This window comes from Maylandia zebra, linkage group LG12, assembly GCF_041146795.1.
Source record: "Maylandia zebra isolate NMK-2024a linkage group LG12, Mzebra_GT3a, whole genome shotgun sequence".
NCBI classification, from domain to species: Eukaryota; Metazoa; Chordata; class Actinopteri; order Cichliformes; family Cichlidae; genus Maylandia; species Maylandia zebra.
The window spans coordinates 38310358-38330357 of record NC_135178.1 but is presented as its reverse complement, the minus strand read 5'-3'; the positions used below and the strand labels follow the sequence as shown (position 1 = coordinate 38330357).

At 47.3% G+C, this 20000-nt stretch overlaps 2 protein-coding genes across 4 annotated transcripts in view; both read left to right on the top strand.

Moving 5' to 3' along the window:
* Positions 1-5866: 5866 nt before the first annotated feature.
* Positions 5867-11757, top strand: gpsm1a (G protein signaling modulator 1a). Its single transcript, XM_004571675.5, has 4 exons — positions 5867-6059; positions 7442-7824; positions 8464-8661; positions 10145-11757. The coding sequence occupies exons 2-4, from the start codon at positions 7498-7500 to the stop codon at positions 10367-10369; spliced, it is 750 nt and encodes a 249-aa protein (XP_004571732.3). The 5' UTR covers positions 5867-6059; positions 7442-7497; the 3' UTR covers positions 10370-11757.
* Positions 11758-13552: 1795 nt separating this feature from the next.
* The window catches only part of LOC101471259 (uncharacterized), a 15062-nt gene continuing 8614 nt past the window's right edge, over positions 13553-20000 (top strand). The window contains exons 1-4 of one of the 3 annotated variants that reach the window (XM_014410170.4): positions 13553-13711; positions 15371-16459; positions 16682-16806; positions 16885-17070. In XM_014410170.4, coding sequence (XP_014265656.3) covers positions 15432-16459; positions 16682-16806; positions 16885-17070 — 1339 coding nt within the window. In that variant the 5' untranslated portion in view covers positions 13553-13711; positions 15371-15431. Of the gene's footprint in view, positions 13712-13835; positions 15061-15370; positions 16460-16681; positions 16807-16884; positions 17071-20000 lie in introns of those variants that run through there. The other 2 variants (XM_076891233.1, XM_012924829.5) reach the window with 2 other exon arrangements.

Here is a 20000-nt window from a genome sequence, read left to right as displayed (position 1 = left end):
GCTGCGGCATTTTGCACCCTCTGTAGATGACTAATATATAATGCACTGACCCCTATATAAAGTGCATTACAGTAATCCAGCCGAGTGCTAACAAAGGCGTGGATCACTGTCTCAAAGTGCTGCCGTGAAAGAATTGGCTTTATTTTTGCCAGCTGCCTGAGGTGAAAGAAGCTAGATTTTACCACGGCCTTAATTTGATTATCAAACTTTAGATCACAGTCCACTTTGACCCCCAGGTTTGTGACAGTTGGCTTAACATACTGTGCCAGGGAATCTACATACACATTGGGGGTCTCAGTGGGGCTGCCAAAAACCATCACCTCTGTCTTTTTATCATTGAATTTTAAAAAGTTAACAGACATCCAAGCCTTAATGTCATCGAGACACTGAAGTAATGGCTGTGTAAGGTATCTGCCTTTTTTCTTTAGAGGGACATAGATCTGACAGTCATCAGCATAAAAGTGGAAAGCAATGCCGTGCTTTCTCAGTACAGAACCAAGAGGAAGCAGATATAAAGAGAAGAGGAGGGGGCCTAGAACTGAGCCCTGTGGGACACCACACAAGAGGGGAGCGGAGGACGACGCATAGTCACCAAGGCTGACACAAAAAGTTCGCCCCGTCAAGTAGGACCTGAACCACTCCAGTGCTGTGCCCCTAATGCCCACCCAGTGCTCCAAACGAGAGAATAAAATGGCATGATCCACGGTATCAAACGCAGCTGTCAAATCTAAAAGCACAAGAACAACACAGACCCCAGCATCAGTCGCTAAAAATATGTCATTAAAAACTTTTAAAAGGGCTGATTCAGTGCTATGAAAGGGTTTAAAACCAGATTGGAAAACCTCTAAAACATTTTGCTTTTCCAGGAAGGCCATTATTTTGTTGTAAACTACCTTTTCAAGAATTTTGGAAAGAAAAGGTAGTTTGGAGATAGGCCTGTAATTTGCAAGAACCATAGGATCAAGAGCAGGTTTTTTTAATCAGGGGTTTGACTACTGCATGTTTAAAATCTTTAGGGACAACACCTGACATCAGACTATGGTTTACCAGCTCAAGCACCAAAGGACCAACTGTAGGTAACACCTCTTTTAAAAGTCGAGGAGGGACAGCATCATTTGGAGACCCTGCAGGCTTAAGATGACCAACAGTCTCCTTTAAAAAGGATAGAGTCACAGGCTCAAACCTGTCAAAGACAGCAGAGCAGGAAACAGAGACTGAGAGGTCGTGAGCATGAGGAGAGATTTGAGCCCTTGTGGAGGAGACCTTCTCGATAAAAAAGTGTAAAAAATTTTCACAGGCTTCTGATGAGGGCTCAATACAGTCAGTATATGGTGCATTAAGAACAGAGTTAATAGTTTTAAATAAAACACGTGGGTTGTGGCAGTTTGACAAAATAATGTCAGATAAGTGTTTTCTTTTGGCATCTTTTACAGTTCTTTGATATCGACGCCAACAGTCCTTCAGCATCTGGAATGACACTTGTAGTTTGTCCTTTTTCCACTTGCGCTCAGCTCGACGGCAGTCGCGTCTGACAGCTCGGGTCAAGTCGTTCAGCCAGGGCTCAGATTTAGTTTTAGGCAGTCTGGATTTTAATGGAGCCACAGTGTCCAAAGCAGTCCGACAGGTAGAATAAAACCATGAGCTCAGTTCCTCAGTCTGGCTGCATAAAAAATCCGGGATCTTACAGATCTGGTCAAAGACTGTTGAAAAGTGTTCAGCAGTGGAGGAGTTAAAAACACGACAGCGCTGGGCAGCAGCGCGAGTTTTAACTCAGGCACAGGCAAGAGGAACTTCAAACATCACAGGACTGTGGTCAGAAAACACAGCATCACAAATCTCTATGTTAAAAACAGAAAAACCATGAGATAAAACAAGATCAAGCGTGTGTCCACGTTCATGTGTGGGACCTGTCACACATTGCACCAGATTAAACGAATCAATAAGGTTTAAAAAGCCCTTCGCCATGGGCATGTCAGGACAACACACGTGAATATTAAAATCCCCAGCAATAAGAACACGATCATATTTTGGCATGAATTCAGCCAAGAAGTCAGCAAAGTCACTCACAAAGTCCTTATTGTATTTTGGAGGCCGGTAAACCACCGCACACAACACTGTGTGAGAGCAGCCCAGCTCAAACACAGACAGTTCAAAGCTGGTGAATGACGGGGTTGATAGCTGCTTACATTTAAAATGACTTTTAAAGATCGTAGCTATTCCTCCTCCTCGGCCCAACATACGTGGGGAATTAAAATAGCAGCAATCGCCGGGTAGAAGATCCGAGAAGATGCTGCACTCACCGGCGCTCAGCCACGTCTCGCACACACAAAGAAAATCCAGTCCTCGGGATGTGAAAAAATCCTTCAGGATAAACGTTTTGTTCGCTAGGGACCTAGCATTTACCAGGCCAATCCTGGCGGTAAGCAGCGGATCCCCGTCGCTAGCCATCCTAGAAGCCCGACACAGAGGCCGCAGGTTCCGCAGATTCACACCACGTCGGCGGGGGCGAGGAGAGCAGGGTTTTCGGGACATCCCATCTAGGCCGATGACAGGTACCAGCCAGGCACAGACAGGTTCCAACGATCGCCGAGAGAAACAGAAGTTTGGCACCACTCCTTGTTTTCTGGACAAGGGCTTAAGAGAATACCTTAAAGAAGCTTTCAGCTTCACCAGGAAGCCAGCCCTTCGACCCCGGCGACGGCACTTTTGCCGGAGTGGTGGATCTGGAACATGGCACAGGTGAGCCGGGATCTCCGATATTAGCGGGGGCAAAGTTTTATGTTCAGCTTGGTTCCACTTTGCCCAGCCTTTGACAGAAGGTCGGAGATCCAGTAGGGTTAGGCGATCATACACCAAGAGAGAGTTGGCATTTATTACAATAGTCAATAAAATCAAAACAAACAAACATAACACTGGCAGTGATAGACGGCAAGCCACACGCACCGGCGCCATCTTGGCTACCTGGATTAGTAAGATGAATATGAAAGTGTCTCACCTCCAGCAGCCTGCTGAGGTGATGCTCAGACAGGACCTTCACCTCTCCTCCACTCATCTTCTTTTCTTGTTCTCACCTTAAGCTTGCTCTTGTCTGTCGTTGCAGCAGGGACGATGCTGTGGACAAAACAGCAGCATCAGGTGGCTGCGTCGGTTACCATGGTAGCGACCTGCTGAGCAATGACAGACTGAGGACAGTGACATCACAGTGACACCTGATGGCAAAACAGAGAATTACACACCTCTCACTGTCTCCTTATGTGGACGCCTCTCAGACATACACGCATCCTCATTTTAGTTCAGTAGAGAAAAAACCTCTAAAGCTGATTTTTCCTGATGTTTCACACATTTTATGAAACATCCTGAAGTTCTCAAACTTTCATACCCACCAAAATCAAAACAATGGAAAAGTCGTGAATTGCAAATGAAAAGTTTGTGGAGATGAGAGTGGACTCCTTCAACCTTCTAAATGATAACAGTTAAATCTTCATCAGATGATAGTTGATGGTTTCCAGCTTTAAGGAAAGGTGAACACGTGCAGCGATGTGGGTCCGTGTTCTTAGCCCGGCTACGGGAAGAGACGAGCTGAGACTTGGGGAGCAGGACATGTGGGGGTGGATCCTCACTTTTAACCCTTTCTGAACTTTGAGATCAGTGATTGTATCGCCTTCTAACAGGAGTCAGTTATACTGCTGATACTGTGTACTAAGTACTGGGCAAAAGGCTTAACCTTAAACTCATTTCTTTATATTTTGCCAGACTTCCTGTATTTTTTGAAGTGCTCTTGAGCAATCGTTTTCTACATAAAAGAAAAACAAAATTTCTAACAGATAAACAGTATCTGAAAATCTGTTCCTTTAGAGACGGGAACAAATCCTCAAAGACGCGACACATGGATTTTTATTAGAGCGGTTCGAACATGCTGTAGGTATTACAGGTACTGCACTGCAGTGGTTTGTATCATATCTATCTAATAGACTCCAGTTTGTGCATGTAAATGGAGAGTCCTCTTCACACACTGAGGTTAATTATGGAGTTCCACAGGGTTCAGTGCTAGGACCAATTCTGTTTACATTATACATGCTTCCCTTAGGCAGTATCATTAGAAGACATAGCATACATTTACACTGCTATGCAGATGACACCCAGCTCTATCTGTCCATGAAGCCAGATAACACACACCAATGAGTTAAACTGCAGGAATGTCTTAAAGACATAAAGACCTGGATGGCTGCTAACTTCCATCCATCCCTTCTCTTCCTCTTATCCAGTTCAGGGTTTCTGTGGGACTGGGGCTTATCCCAGCTGCCATAGGGTGACAGCGATACCATGGACAGGTTGGGGCTGCTAATTTCCTGCTTCTAATTTCCAGTCTCAGATAAAAGTGAGACTGGAAATGGCCACCCCTTCCTGATCCTCTGCCACAGGTTTTTTTCCTGGGAAGTTTTGAATTGAAGTGAAGTAAACTCAGTTGAATGGATGGATGGATTTTGTACTGGTATCCTCTTTTGATCTTCACAGGAGCTCACTGAGGTGTTTTTGATGTGCGGTTGCCCACCTTCACTGTCTGCTTTTCAGGAAGCCAGTTGCAGGTTGCAGTGTCCACGCCTAGAAACATCAGCTTTTCCACACTCTGCTATGGGATGATTGTGTTAAAAGCTCAGCTCAAGCCTTTCTCTCCAGCTGTTGACAGCTGGAGAGCCCCGCCCGGTGGCAGTGGAACTGTTTGTGCCTGGGTGGTGTTGTAACCTCAAACCGTAGAAAGAAGTTGTTCAGCTCATCTGGTAGAGAGCTGTTGTCCCGGCTCATCATCGGGGGAGGGGGCTTGTAGTCAGCGATGTGTTGAAAGCCCTGCCACAGACACTGTGGATCCTTGCTACACATGAAGTGAGTGTTCAGTTTCAGTCTCTTCACTTCTCTGATCCCCTGTGACAGGTTCTTCCTTCCTATAAGCTGCAGGATCCACAGATTTAATAGCTTTGCTTCGAGCTCTCAGAAACGCTCGCTGGAGTCTGTCCCAGCTACCATCGGACGAGAGGGGGGCCCGGGAGGAGCTGGGGGACATCCTGGACAGGTCGGGTCTGGACAGGCTAACACACAGAGACCGACAACCATTCGCACTCACACCGTTCATTAACCCAACCCCACTACTTCCATTTGAGAGGAAGCCCAAGTACCTGGAGCGAACCCACACATGAGCAAGCAGGTGACAGTGGGAAGGAAAAACTTTCTGCTGTCTGCTGCCTCAGCTCGCAGCTGCTGCCTGGTGGGGTTCAGGGGAGGAAGACGGGACAAAGACAGACTGTGGAAGAGAGCCAGATAATGATTCAGTGCAGAGAGGTGCATAAACACATAGTGAGTGAAGAAGAAACACCCAGTGCATCATGGGAATCCCCAGCAGCCTTGGATCAGGATTCTGATCTCCTGAGCTGAGGAATCACAGACTTTTGTTTTTAACAGGACATGATGACTGACTGAAGAATGCTGCACACTGATTGGCTAAAGATGTGTCAGTCACATGATGACAGCACTGTCTTTGGGTTCTTTTTACAATTATACTCGTGCATTTTTAATGATGTTTGAGTCTGGGCACAGGTACAGAAGCTTTATCCTGAAACTGTTGGTTCAACTGTGCAAAAGTCTATGCCAACAGTGTTAGATTGTGTGTGTGTGTGTGTGTGTGTGTGTGTGTGTGTGTGTGTGTGTGTGTGTGTGTGTGTGTGTGTGTGTGAGGCCCACTGATGAAGAGCGTCCTCTGAGTTCAGCTGAATGGAGTTTAACAATGCAGGAATGTGTGTGTATGTGTGTGAGGCGGGGGATTTGGACGACTCTCTTTGGTTTCCATAGAAACATGATGTAAGGGCGAGGGGGCGGGGTTCTTCTCCTTTCATTGTGTGAGTATGTGTATGTCCTTTTGTGCTTGCTTTAAAGTTTGTGTGGACTGGCTGGTAGAGAGACCTCACTCGATGGAGGAGTAAGACGAAGAACCCAGCAGCAGAGCGGCGTGACGACTGACGGGGTCGAAGACAGGAAGCTGGAAGTTGGAGGAAGTCTGTAATGTAGAGGTGAGGGAACAGGAGCTTTTGTTCTTCGGGGAGTGTGTGTGTGTGTGTGTGGCCCCTTCGTGACGTTTTCAGAGTCCAGATTGAACCACCTCTGACTTCTCTGATTTTCTCTGCCGCTTTATTGTGGGCTGCCGCAGTTCCCCCGACAGCCTCTGGGTGGAGCTGCAGCCTGGGGCAGATGAACGCAGTGACACTGCTCATTAATGCATTCGTGTGTGTGGCTGTCTTTGTGTTGTAAATGCGATTAGACACTGGCAGCTCTGCTCCTGTTGTTGTTGACCTACTTCTGTAGCTTCACTTTAACCTGAAATCGTCTCCGAGGGCGCACTCGGCTAACTTTACTGTTTCTGCTTCATGTGGAGCGCACACAACCCAACTGCTCAGCTTCATTCTCATTTGCAGGCAACATTTTAAAGATAAATCAGAGTTTAAACACTGCTGCAAACAACACACACACACAAACCTTCATATATACAAATCTACATTTGCTTAAACTATTCTGATTCTGATCTCACGAAGGGGGCCTGTTTTAAACCAAGACATACTATTGCTGAAAGCTGGGGTATAAAAATCACACCGGAAGTGGACTGAAGATCAGAGGAACTGTCCACGTCATGGTCAGCATGTACGAGGAGGTCAGAAGAGGTGCAACAGTGAGAGTCTGCAGCCTTGTGTGAAACATGGCGGAGTCTCCATCGTGGTTCCAGATGCATGTCAGCCAAAGGTGATGGAGATCTTCAAACACACTGCCAGTGCAGTGAAAGCATCCTGAATAGAAACATACGATGGATCAGCCTCCGCAGAGCCCGGACCTCAACATTGCTGAAGCATCGATTCGCTTCTGCCAAGAGGAGTGGTCAAACATCCAAAGCATCGGGTCAGGCTGAAGCTTGCTGAGGGACGTTGAACCAAATGTTAGTGGGGTGTGTTCTTCACTCTGTGTGGATTGCAGAGAAAGTACAATTTTTTAAAAAATTAGTATTTCTGTACAATCACTCCACCCTGGTAAAAACAAACATTTCAAAGGAGTGATTAAAAGCCCCAAATCACCCTGACGGTGGTGCTGATAATGAGCGGATGGAAACGTCTGAGCATCACCTTCATGTCATTAGAGAACCTGTGCTGCCTTCCAGGTGTTTGGGTTGTTAACTGTTAGTGTCCGAAAACATGAGGGTGATGGTATATGTTTCACACTGTTTGATGCGAGGGGTGGAGGGGTAGGTGGAGATGGAGGTAAGGATTAATTCACACAGTAAAAAAGGCTGCAGGCCAACTCTGACCTCGTGGGGCTCAAACGGACGTTTTAGCCTTTAAGTCTGAAAAAATGAAATGCAGTATACAGAATGCTACAGAGTACTATCTGTCACTTCCTCTGTGTCCAGGTTCACCGCGACAGCCTGAGGAGAACTCCTCCCTCAGCACCTCCCACACCTCCATCATGACGGACAGCCAACACCCAGGCGTGCCTTCCCCCTCGCTCTCTTCAAATGTTCACCACAACGGCAGGATTGGAGCGGCGGTGTCAAAAAGTCCCATGACCCCTGATCAAAATGGTAGTCTGGATCCAGGACCAGAATCCCACAATCCCAGTAAAGTCAGCAGCAGGACGCTGACCTCCACCTCACCCCTGAGGACCCTCAGGACTCTCCGAGGCCTTGTGAGTCCAGCCGGTCCCAGTCCTGAAGGCGGCACCGCCAGACCTCGGGGACAGAGCCTTAGCTCTGCACTCAGCTCCAGAATGAGAATCACGACCCCCAGAAGTAAGGTAACTCTCACCTGCAGTGAAAGACACACCTGAGCTGGTCCCACAAGTCCAGGAGAGACAGGAGCTCCCAGGTGGAGCCAAATCTGAAGGGAGGTGTTGATCAGTCTTTGGGTAGCTTTGATCAGACAGAGGTCTGATGAGACGAGTTAGAACCTAAAAATCTGGATGGACCACATGTGTGGTCAGAGTTACCTCATGTGATTTTTAATAACAGCCTGAATAATTAAAGAGAGGTCACAGATTCAGGGGAGACCCCGATGAATGGATCAAACAGCCTTTTAGCTGTAGCTTATAAAGAATCATCACCTGTCTGAGGTGAAGCTCTGCACCTGGATGAACTCCAATCAAAGACATCTACAGACAGTCAGAAGCAATAGGCTGACATAAGCTGCCTCAGACTCTGTTCTCAGTGTGGTGCAGACTCTTCTGGTCTGTAGTATTTGACAAACATTGGTGTGAAACTGCAGATCAAAGTGAAAACTCAACATGCAGTAAAGAGTTTTGGTGATTTTGGAAAGAGCGGAGAGGACAGATGGTGACATCGTGGTGTTCAGATGCTGTCACATTAAGTGTGTTGGAACTCAAATCTTTAACTCAGACTCCTGTTAACCACTTGTAACACCTGTGTTGTTGGTGCAGCGTAGGAGCAGCCAGCAGGGGGAGCCAGAGGCCCTGTTGGACCTGATCCTGGAGTCTCAGTGTCAGAGGCTGGACGACCAGAGAGCCAGCGTCAGCCTGCTGCCCGATCCGGGACCAGCTGCTCTTTGTGGGGCCTGCAGTCCAGATCAACCCCCTGTGCCCAGCCTGGACTTTTACTACATGCTCATACACTACCAGGTCTGTATCTTTACTGGGTTAACTGTTAGCTAAAGATTGGACACACTGGTGTGGTTGGTTGGTGTGGTTTTTACAACACCGGGAGTATCAATGCTCCTGACCAATCAGATTCTTGTGATGTCAGACAGAAATATTAGAAATGCTTTCTTACCTCTAATTTTGAAAACAGAGACCTCCCTAAGTTAGTATTGTTCTTGACTAAAGCAAAGAGAAAAGGTAAATAATAAAGCCTTTGGTTACTTTTGGTTTAGGGTTAGCAGCAACATGTTAGCAACAGATCCTTTGAGTCCTGTAAGCTGCGAGCTGAGGCCTCCTAGACTGGATTTGCTTAGTCTGGGAGATCACACAGATCCCTGATTGAAGGCCAAGTCCGCCCTCAAACTTCATGTGCTCTAAAACATTTCTGAACCTGTTTAGCAGCGTGGCTTATCTTGTTGAAGGGCCACAACCATCAGGGAGCACCATTTCTCTGAAAGGGTGGACACGGCCTGTAACAGTGCTTAGGTAGGCCTGTCACAGTAACATCCACGTGGATGCAGGACACAACTTTTCCCAGCTGAACATCACCCAAAACATCGTGCCGCCTCCTCGGCTCATCTTCTTCCAATCTGGCCTTGTGCTTCCAGGTGTTCCCCAGGTAAGCAGTACACATGCATCTGGGCATCCACATGATGTGTATGCTGACACCTTTCTATCAGAATGGGCCACCCGGTCCAGCCGTCAGTGAACCTGGTTGGTTCTTTGATAGGTTACTGAGCCCTGCAGACCAACCAAAGGGCTGCAGCTTTGGAGACACTCTGACCCAAACTGTCAGACACATTCAAATCCTCTTGTGCATTTTTCTTGCTTTTAACATCACGTCTGAGGACAAAATGTACACCTGCTCCCTGATATATACCACCCACTAACAGGTGGTATGACTGTATTCACTTCACCTGTCAGTGGTCAGAATGGCCCTGTTTGAAGTATCCGACCATTTTCACTCCAGTTCACTCTGATCTATGAGCAATATGATAGTGCAGCTCCTGCATGTGTACGAATGAACAACAAGAAAAATTCGTTTGTACCTTACTATCTGTACACATTGTTTTAACATTAATCAGTAAAGGTGACGTGGGCAGGACTTGATTTTAGCATTTTCAGTCAAATCTACACTTTACCTGAAGGATGAAAGAGAAGCTCATCAGAACAGATGATGATGCTATGGGGATAAAAAGATTTTATCCATGTTTGTTGTGTTACATTAGCTACCAGACGGGTTATGACCCACGTGAGCTTCTGTCTGTGTCTGCATTTGGGTCCACTCCCACTTACTGACCTCCAGACCCCATGACAAGATGGCTCTCTGTAAGGTGCAAACAAGTACTTTCTGTCAATATGTCACAACAGTGCGGCTGCTCAGGGATGGTCCTGGATCAACACTGATCTCGTCATCAGGAACAGGATAGTGTAGAACAGCCCTCACCTGTCTCTCTGTCTGCAGTCTGACAGGATGGAGGACCAGAGGTGTTCCCTCCCAGACCTGGATGACGTGCTCACTCCGGTTCCTGACGGTCAGGAGAACTTCTTCTCTTTGGTCCAGAGAGTCCAGTCCAGGAGGATGAATGAGCAGCGAGCTTCACTGCTGCTGAGGAACAGTGAGGAGGACCCGGACGCACAATCTGCTAGCTCCTCCCTCCATCATCATCATCATCATCATCATCACTGATGAAGCCCCAAGTCTGATCGGGTGGAGCGACTGAATTCTAGTTCCCTTTAAGGAGTAGCATTTGTTGTTGAGTGTGGCTCTGGCTCCTCAGACTGAAACCAGGACCGCAGTGATCCTGGACTTGGGGCCATGAGGGTTTTCGTCTGCATGTAGGACAAACTGCTGTCAGAAATAATCTTAATTTTTACTAACACACCTGTAACACATGTCACATGATCAGGAATCACAGGTTGGTTTCTGTACGGAAGAAGAAAAAAAATGCTTGGATGGACTCTGAGGTTTGATTTGATGTTTGGAAGTTTGTTTTAATCAAACTTAGGGCTGCAAGCACTTCTGTGTGGATGGGTAAGTGGGGCTATGTGGGTGGGGCAAACCCATATTTATCTCACACAGCGCCCGCAGCATATTTGCCCTTCAAGGCTAGTGGGGATGCCGGTGTGGGCTTTCCCACAGGAAACCCACGTTAGTGGCCAAGAGAGGCATGTTTGGTGGGGCAAGCTGAGGTTTGACTGCATTAGAAGGTGAACGTGGGCATCCCTGTGATGCTGGGGTAGGGAAGGTGTAGTAGGGCGTGAGGCGTAGGTGTGAGGTGTGAGGCGTGAGGCGTAGGTGTGGGTGTAAGGTCCTTGGTCTGAGGGGTGGGTGTGGGTCTGAGGTGTGAAGCACGCGTGTCAGTGTGAGGGGCAAATGTAGTGATGGTTAACAAGTTAACGAGAAGTGGTCGAGGTTGAAGAGACTGCTGAAACCCTTGGGGGCGCAGGACACGACTCATTAAGTCACATGACTGGGGGGGGGATGCAAAGCATTCTGGTAGATGTAGTGAAGTTTAGTAACCCATACTTTCAGCTTTAAAAGGACACAGCCTTAATGAGGTCATCATATCCATCAGCTGTTGCTCCTCCCACCACAATGCCGTACAGGAAACAGCTGTTTACTTCCTGTTTGTTCTGTGGTCCCTAACCCAAACTAACGAGGTGACTGAATGCAGACCAACTGACGATGCACTCACTGACCGCATGATAAACACTCTGCATGTAAACGTCACCCTGGACCTGTGAACCTGTGACCTGATCTGTGTCCTGTTTCACCTGTACTCACCTGATTCTGTAGTAACTGCAGAAATGTGACCTTTAACCTCGTGGTGCTGATTTAAATAATCTCTCTAACAAACATCTCAGCTTGTATTTCACTGTCAAACTTTATTCAAACATGCAGCTCACAGACGTGATGTCAGGCTCTCCCACCTGACATGTTTACCAATCACAGGTGTCCGTCTGGAGCTGAAGCCTCTCTGTGACCTCTGACCTCTGTAAGCTGGAAAAGTCTGATCGTAAAGAGAAATGTCACTTCCTGTGTTGGAGGCTTGAATAAAGTTTCATCAGGCTTGATCCTATTTGTCCTCCTCCTTGTTGCCTGGTAACACCTTTCTCACCCTCCCAGTCCCAAAAGCGACGATGGTTCAAATCTGACCAGAGATTTCACATTTCAGTCAGCTGACTGCAGACAAACGAAGCCGCCTCCTGTTGCTGTCTGCAGGCGACCTTTGATCAGGACCACACATGTCCCGATCCAGAATAATTGGATTTGTTCGGAGTGGTGTGACAGCGACGTAGATTTCAATTCAATTGTATTTACACAGCGCCAAATCCCCTTAAGGTGCTTTATATTGCACAGTAGATCGTACAATAATACACACAGAGAAAAACCCAACAATCATATGACCCCCTATGAGCAGCACTTTGGCAACAGTGGGAAGGAAAAACTCCCTTTTAACAGGAAGAAACCTCCGACAGAACCAGGCTCAGGGAGGGGCGGGGCCATCTGCTGTGATTGGTTGGGGTGAGAGAAGGAAGACAGGATAAAGACATGCTGTGGAAGAGAGACAGAGGTTAATAACAGATATGATTCAATGCAGAGAGGTCTGTTAACACATAGTGAGTGAGAAAGGTGACTGGAAAGGAAACACCCAATGCATCATGGGAATCCCCCAGCAGCCTACACCTATTGCAGCATAACTAAGGGAGGATTCAGGGTCACCTGGTCCAGCCCTAACTATATGCTTTAGCAAAAAGGAAAGTTTGAAGCCTAATCTTGAAAGTAGAGATAGTGTCTGTCTCCTGAATCCAAACTGGAAGCTGGTTCCACAGAAGAGGGGCCTGAAAACTGAAGGCTCTGCCTCCCATTCTACTTTTAAATACTCTAGGAACAACAAGTAGGCCTGCAGAGCGAGAGCGAAGTGCTCTAATAGGGTGATATGGTACTACAAGGTCATTAAGATAAGATGGGGCCTGATTATTTAGTATTATTTAGGCCTTAGTTTTCACCAGAGCTACAGTATCCAGAGTCGTACGTAGTGAAGAGGTAAAATTATTAACAAGATGTAGATCTGGACACCGTGATCATGAAACTCGCAGCTGCTGACAGCCTGAGACAGCCGACGCTATCGTCAAAGACTAATAATATAAAAATAATAATAATAAAACAAACACACTGTTGTGTCCTTTGAGCTTTTTAAAAGACGTTTAGATAAATGCGTTGTTTTAGTAACTCTGAAATAAACTGGTTGTTCCAGCACAGCTTCATCACAACATAAGTGCATTGGTTGTTGTTTTTTTCTCTGCAGCTTATTTTAAGACTTTGATCAGCTCCAAGAGTTGAAACAACAAATGTGTTTCATGCTGAAATAAACTTACTCACAGCCTGCTGCAAACTCAATATTCCAGCCTGGATGAATATCGGATCGGTCCATCTCTACCTCATACATTGGAAACTGCTGTGTAATCATAATTTTACTCGCTGTATCACAGTATAACAAGGAGTGGATGGACAGAGGTCAGTGTTACTCCTAGGGGATATTACTGGATGTATTTCATCAGATGAAAAATTCACATTTGGCGCTTTTGACACTTTTAATCTCTGACTAAATCAGTCTCCAGCTCTGTTTCACATGTATTCAAAGGAACTTGATCACACCCACACTGCTAAACCACTGGTTTAGTTAGTAAACTCTAATGTGCCCTTTGCTTTTGTTTGATTTTAGTTTTTATATATTTTTATTTTTATGGAAGCGCACATGTATTTTACGGAGCGCCTGCTCCTATCAGCTCTTCTTCGTGCACCAATAGAAAAAATTAACCCTCAAACGAATCCGGAAACTCAGAGGGACCGCTTCACTTCCTCCACTGAGCATGTCCATCACTGCGCATGCGCGGCTGCAACACAGGACGTAAACAAGTAGCGCGAGTTCCGCCGTCCGCGTGCATCCGCCAAAGAGCGCGAGTCGGCGAGAATCAAAGTTTAACGGCTGTAAGAGCGCGAGAAAGATCGATCACACCAGATCAGGTAGGAGCACTTCCGTTTTCTTTCTTTAAGGTTAGCGTTAAATTGAACTCGCCCTGACCCCTAACCCTCAGTGTGACCGGTTCGGTTTTTACAGAGTAAGAGCTCTTTAGTGACGTCACATATGAGCGCCAGGTTGGTTTCAGCGGCGAATTCGCGATGCAGCTCGAGCTCGTCTTTTGTCTGAGGCGGGTTGACCCCTGACCCCGCTGCCGTAGTCTCCTCTCAGGTAGACGGCAGCTGATCAGCTGATCGTGTTCCACGCGCTGCTGGGGTCGTCACACCTGAGCGACCCCGGACACGGAGTTTAGGAAGAACGCTAGCTACCGGCCGATACCGTGGCTTCTTAGCTGTAACAGAGTTTGACCCGTGAGCCGATTACACGCAACCACGACAGCCACAGCGCAGCAGTTTGTGTGACTGTTGTAAACATGTACACGCGTGTCACAGCTGTGAGCACAGGACAGATCACGTGTTTGTGCTCTGTGACGTCATCGGACCCTACCTGCTCCTCCTCCTTTGAACAGAAGGCCACTCTTCTCTTTTTCTCACTGGGCTCGAGGAAAAGAGGTTAGGGAGAGCAGATGGTTTTGGAAGATGCCCGAGGAGGAAGAGGAGGAATGCTGAGGGGCTCCTGGTTGTGGGAGGAGTTACCTACAGGTTGGGTGCTGAGGGAACCAGCTGAGAAGTTGTTTCCTCTGCACAGTGAACAGGAGACAAGGAGGCTTGATGGAGAAATGAGGAAGTATAGGAAAGCATTCAGAGGAAGAATAGAGGGAGTTGCAGAGGTGAAGGAGTACAGTGAGGAGTATAGAGAGCTGTGTGGTTAATCTCAGAGGACGTGATGTCACAGCTGAATAAAAGCACCCTGAATCCTGGTGTGAATCGACGACACACGTCACAGATTGAACCGCTCACACTGAGCTGCACTTTGGTGTGGACGACGTGCCAAAGGCTGTAACTGCTGCAGTGTGCACGCTGTGTCGTTCTGTGGTGCATTATGGGCAGTCTCCGTCTCTCACTGAGCACGTTCCTCTGACTGGCCAGCTCGGACAACATCCGCCTGTCTGACGCCACTTTAAACCAGCTGAAGGGGGTCTAGATGTGTCCTGACTGTCGGTTGGAGCTGATTGAGTCTTGCCGGGTGGAAGCCACAGGTGGGGGCCGTCCTTGGGGGCTCCGTGGTGGTGATACGTGAAGCTCTGACTCGTTATCGGGTTTTCTGCTGATTGATAATGTTTCTGATCGCTGTTACGGCCTGACGACGTGCGCACACCCTCTCTAATGAAGTCACGTGATCTGAAGCCAGACAGACGAGCGTCTCTTCCTGCGGTGAGGAGATCATATCACAGGTGAAGCACACCTGGTCGCTGTCACATGTGAGCTTGGACACTTTGATAATGAATGTTGGCTGGGGCGCTCCGAGACACACAGGTGATGTTAGAGCCGTTTCAAAATGTGTTGTCTGAGCGGCAATACCCGTTGTTCAGGAGAATCCTGCAGCGGCTTCCTGCGCCCTGGCAGCAGGCGTAAAGTGAAGTGGCCGGGTACACCTCCCCCACTGAAGCCTCGCCTGTGCCAGGCGGTCAGCTCACACCTGTGTCCTGTTTATTTGTCCTGATTGGCCACACCTGACCTGACCTTCCTCTTCTTCTTCTGCAGCTTCTGTCACAAACTGACCTGCAGCATCGAGCCATCGCCTCCTCCTGTTGCTCCTCCCATCATGACACCTCCATCATCCTGTGAGAAGAAGAAGAGGAGGCGCGCAGAGGGCGAGGAGTCGCCTGCTCCCATCGACATCGACACTCCTGAGAGAGGAGAGAAGGAGGAGGAACTGTTCAGTCCTCCCGCTGAAGAGGAACGGGTGAGCAGGAAGGAGAAGAAAAAGAAGAGACGAGAGGAGGAGAAGGTGTTCAGCTCGCCTGCTGAAGATGGACAGGTGAACGGGGAGGAGGAGGAAACCAGCGAGGGGAAGAAGAAGAAGAAGAAGAAGAAGAAGAAGAAGAAGAAGAAGAAGAAGAAGAAAAATAAGAGAAGAGCGGAGGAAGAGGAGGTGTTCAGTTCTCCTTTTTCTTCTGCTGAAGATGCACATGTGAATGGGGAGAAGGAGGAGAAAGAGCAGAGGGGGGACAAACAGGAGGAAACCAGCGAGGCAGAGAGGAAGAAAGAGGAGGAACCGGGTCCCTCGTCTCCTGGTCTGGGTGAACAGCTGAGCAGGAAGGAGAAGAAGAAAAAGAGAAAAAAGAGGAGAGAAGAGGAGGAGGAAGAACTGTTGGCTCCTCCCTCACCTCCTACTGGGGATGAAAAGGTGAGCAGGGAGAAGAAAAGGAAGAAAAAACAGGAGGACAAAGAGCCAGAAAAGAGAAAGGAGGAGAAGGAGGTGTTCTGTTCTCCTCATGGACAGGTGAGCAGAAAAGAGGAGAAGAGCAGCGAGGGAGGAAAGAAGAAAAAGAAAGAGGAAGTGACATCACAGGAAAGGGAGCCTTACAGCGAGACTAAACAAAAGAAGAAGGCGGCGCGCATGGCGAGTGTAGCCACAGCAACAGCAAATGCACATGTGTCGGTTCAAACAGTCAAGAACAGGTTGAAGGAGGAGAGGGGAAGTGAAAGTGTGCAGGAAGTGACATCATGTAATGGAGAGAAGGCAACGAAGAATGTAAATCCTGCAAAGAGGCAGAGAGGTGCAGCGGGGGGTCACGGGGAGGAGGAGAAGAAGAAGAGGAGAACGGAGGCGGCAGCTGATCCTGAAGAGTGAGTTCATAAAGTTCATGTTAACGAGACGTCAGTGAACACAACACAGAAAGATCAGAGACTGAACAAAGCTGGGGAGCCGTGACACCTTACCACCTGCGGCTCCGCACGCTCAGACAGGAAGCAGCGTGGACGCAAAGCTCCTCATGCGGCGTCCATCTTTGTTGTCTCTGCTTTTATGATGATGTCAGCTGATGATGATGATGATGTCATGTGCTTCAGGTTTGACCATAAGTTGTTGGAGGAACTTCAGGAATTTGTTCCTCATGTGAAGAAGAAATCTGCCGATCAGATCAACAAGCTGCTGCGGTATGACTTGGCACGCTTCAAGGCCTTCAAAAAGAAAGGTAACGCTGCTGCAGACGCCACCAGCAGGAAGGTACGAGCACTGCGCATTAACCCTGTGAATGCCTGTCTTCCTCCAGGTGTGTCTCTGCGCTGGGGGCGGTACTCTCAGCTTGAGAACCAGCAAATCGAACAGAACGTGGCCGACTTCTTGGCTCTGACGGGAATCAGCTCAGCGGAGCAGCTTCTGTTTCCTCACAGGTTCAAAGAGCAGGAGCTGGAGATCAGGAGGCTGAAAGCACAGCATCACTTCCTGGAGAACATCGGTACGTAACCAATGCAGAACGACGTTGGGTTCACTTTTATTTATACAGTGCCTAATTGCAACAACAGTCACCTCAGGGCGCGTTTCATATAAACTTCATATATATATATATATTAGGGGTGCAACGATACACAAAATTCACGGTTCGGTTCGATACTTTGGTGTCACGGTTCGATATTTTTTCGATACAAAAAAAATGTTCATGCCTTTTTAATTTGTCATTTATTAAAATTATAAATATATATTTTAACTCAAAAGTACAGTTTTTAAATTTAACCCTAACCCTTGTGCGTGTTTTTTATTTTGACAGCGAATGCGCACCTGCGGACCACTTATGTGCAGCCCTGGTTATTTAGCTCATCATATTGCAGCCACAGAAATTCTTTTGTCCATGAAACCATAAAGCTGCACTTTCTTTTTGCCTTATAGTCTGATTTGTCATAACTTCTCCGTTTTGTGGTAAGCTTTTCTTTGGCTGTCACTTCTTCACCCTGACCTGTCTTATTTGGCTCAGCAGAACTAAAATATATATCTGTCTGTGAAGGTTCTCAGTCATCCAGGTTAGAGCTGGGCGATAGAACGATAACGATATGTATCGCGATATAACTTTTACTCGATAGAGAAATTAAGCTATCGCGATAGACTTCGCCGCTCTTATCCTCTTAAAAAAAAAAAAAGAAAAAAAAAAAGGTCAGCCAATCCAAATTAAGTAGCGCAGAGCCGAACCAATCACAGCCGCAGCGTCACGTCGCGTGACTTGTTACGTACAGCACAAGTGCCAAGCCGCACGTGTGTTTGTTTGGGAAGCAGCCAGCGGGTAATGGAGGAAATGAGTGTGCCGACTAGAAAAATCAACCGAGCGTGACCGAAGAGAAAACAGATGATGGTTCCAATGCCGGAGAGATTGTCGAACGGAAGAGCCATAGAAGCTCCGTAGTGTGAAGGTATTTCGGCTATTTCAAGTCTGACAAAAAACAGAGTAGCGTGCACTGTAAATGTGCCGAAAGCAAGTCTGGAAATACAATAAACTGGTGCATGCGTCACACTGTGCGCCACGTTATTGTTTCGGTGAAATGAATTTCTACAATACTGTTAATTCTACTCTCTGCAGTGTTTAAATGCTTACATATACACACAGTTACTGTCCCTCCACACATACGACTCGGTTCTGCTTCTATGCCCCAGCTTTGTTTACTTTTTCCCACCGAGGCTTCTAGACTTCTGATTGGCCAACATTTCTGCACGGTTAGGAATCTAGCGCCACCTGCTGCTTTGGCATGTTCATAGCAGCGTTTTCCTTCATTTCTGCCTTTATGTGTGGACGGGATTATTTTTTAAAACGAAAACGGAAAATCTCCGTTTTCAAAAATACCCGTGTACGTGTGGACGTAGCCTCAGTCTCTGACTGGAAGCGCTAATTCGTCATTCGGCTTTTGTCAGACTAAAGTAACTGTTAAAACTGTTTGAAAAGCTCAGCTATACAACAAGGAGAGATTGAGAATTTCCTTTTAGTTCTCAGTTTATTTGATACTGACAAAAGTTAGTCAGTTTTGTCTGTTCTTCTGTAAAACAAACTAAGATTTATTTTTAGAATTAATATTTTGTTTCAGAATCAGAATCAGAATCAGAATACTTTATTGATCCCTGGGGGAAATTATTTTTTGTTACAGTGCTCCATTTTAAACCAACATTAAGACAAGACAGACAATACGCTAACTAAGAATAGTACAATATATACATATATATACATACATACATACATAAGTCACTCATAAATAAATAGTTGGAAAAGAAACATGTGTAGTTGTAGCAGCAAACAGTGTGTTAAGTGGATGCGTTGTACAGGGAGATGGCCACAGGCAGGAATGATTTCCTGTGTCGTTCAGTGGTGCTTTTCGGTAATCTCAGTCTCTCACTGAACGAGCTCCTGTGACTGACCAACATGTCATGGAGTGGGTGGGAGGTGTTATCCAACATTGTCTTTATCTTGGACAGCATCCGCCTCTCCGACACCACCTTGAGGGAGTCCAGCTCCATCCCCACAACATTGCTGGCCTTACGGATCAGTTTATTAAGTCTGTTGGCATCTGCGACCCTCAGCCTGCTCCCCCAGCATGCAACAGCATAGAGGATCGCACTGGCCACCACAGACTCATAGAAAATCCTCAGCATTTTCTGGCAGATGTTGAAGGACCTCAGTCGCCTCAAAAAATAGAGACGACTCTGGCCCTTCCTGTAAAGTGCTGTGGTGTTTTTAGCCCAGTCCAGTTTATTGTCAATGTGTACTCCAAGGTATTTATAGTCCTCCACAATGTCAACACTGACCCCCTGGATTGAAACAGGGGTCAAGTGTTTCCTGGTCTTCCTGAAGTCCACGATCAGTTCCTTGGTCTTTGCCACGTTGAGCTGCAGATGATTCTGCTCACACCACGTGACAAAGGAGTCGACCACAGCCCGGTACTCTGTCTCATCATCCCTGCTGATGCATCCAACCACCAGTCATCAGAAAACTTCTGAAGATGGCAGGTCTCTGTGCAGTGGCTGAAGTCTGTGGTGTAGAGGGTGAAGAGGAAGGGGGAGAGGACAGTCCCCTGTGGTGCCCCTGTGTTGCTAATCACCTTGTCAGACACACACTGTGGGAGACGTACATATTGTGGTCTTCCTGTCAGGTAATCAACAATCCAGGACACCAGAGAAGCATCCACCTGCATCGCTGCTAACTTATCACCCAGGAGGGTCGGCCTGATGGTGTTGAAAGCACTGGAAAAGTCAAAAAACATGACCCTCACAGTGCTCGCCGGCTGGTCCAGATGGGTGTAGACACGATTGAGCAGGTAGATGATGGCGTCCTCTGTTCCGAGACGAGGCTGATAAGCGAACTGAAGGGGATCCAGATGTGGTCTTACTATGGGTCGCAGCTGGTCCAGGATG

What these genes read in the sequence shown, in the direction of transcription:
- gpsm1a (XM_004571675.5), top strand. Translation starts at nt 7,498, where the DNA reads ATGACGGACAGCCAACACCCAGGCGTGCCTTCCCCCTCGCTCTCTTCA. An exon ending in TCACGACCCCCAGAAGTAAG is followed by an intron (nt 7,825 to 8,463) that starts GTAACTCTCACC and finishes TTGTTGGTGCAG; the next exon opens with CGTAGGAGCAGCCAGCAGGG. An exon ending in ACATGCTCATACACTACCAG is followed by an intron (nt 8,662 to 10,144) that starts GTCTGTATCTTT and finishes CTCTGTCTGCAG; the next exon opens with TCTGACAGGATGGAGGACCA.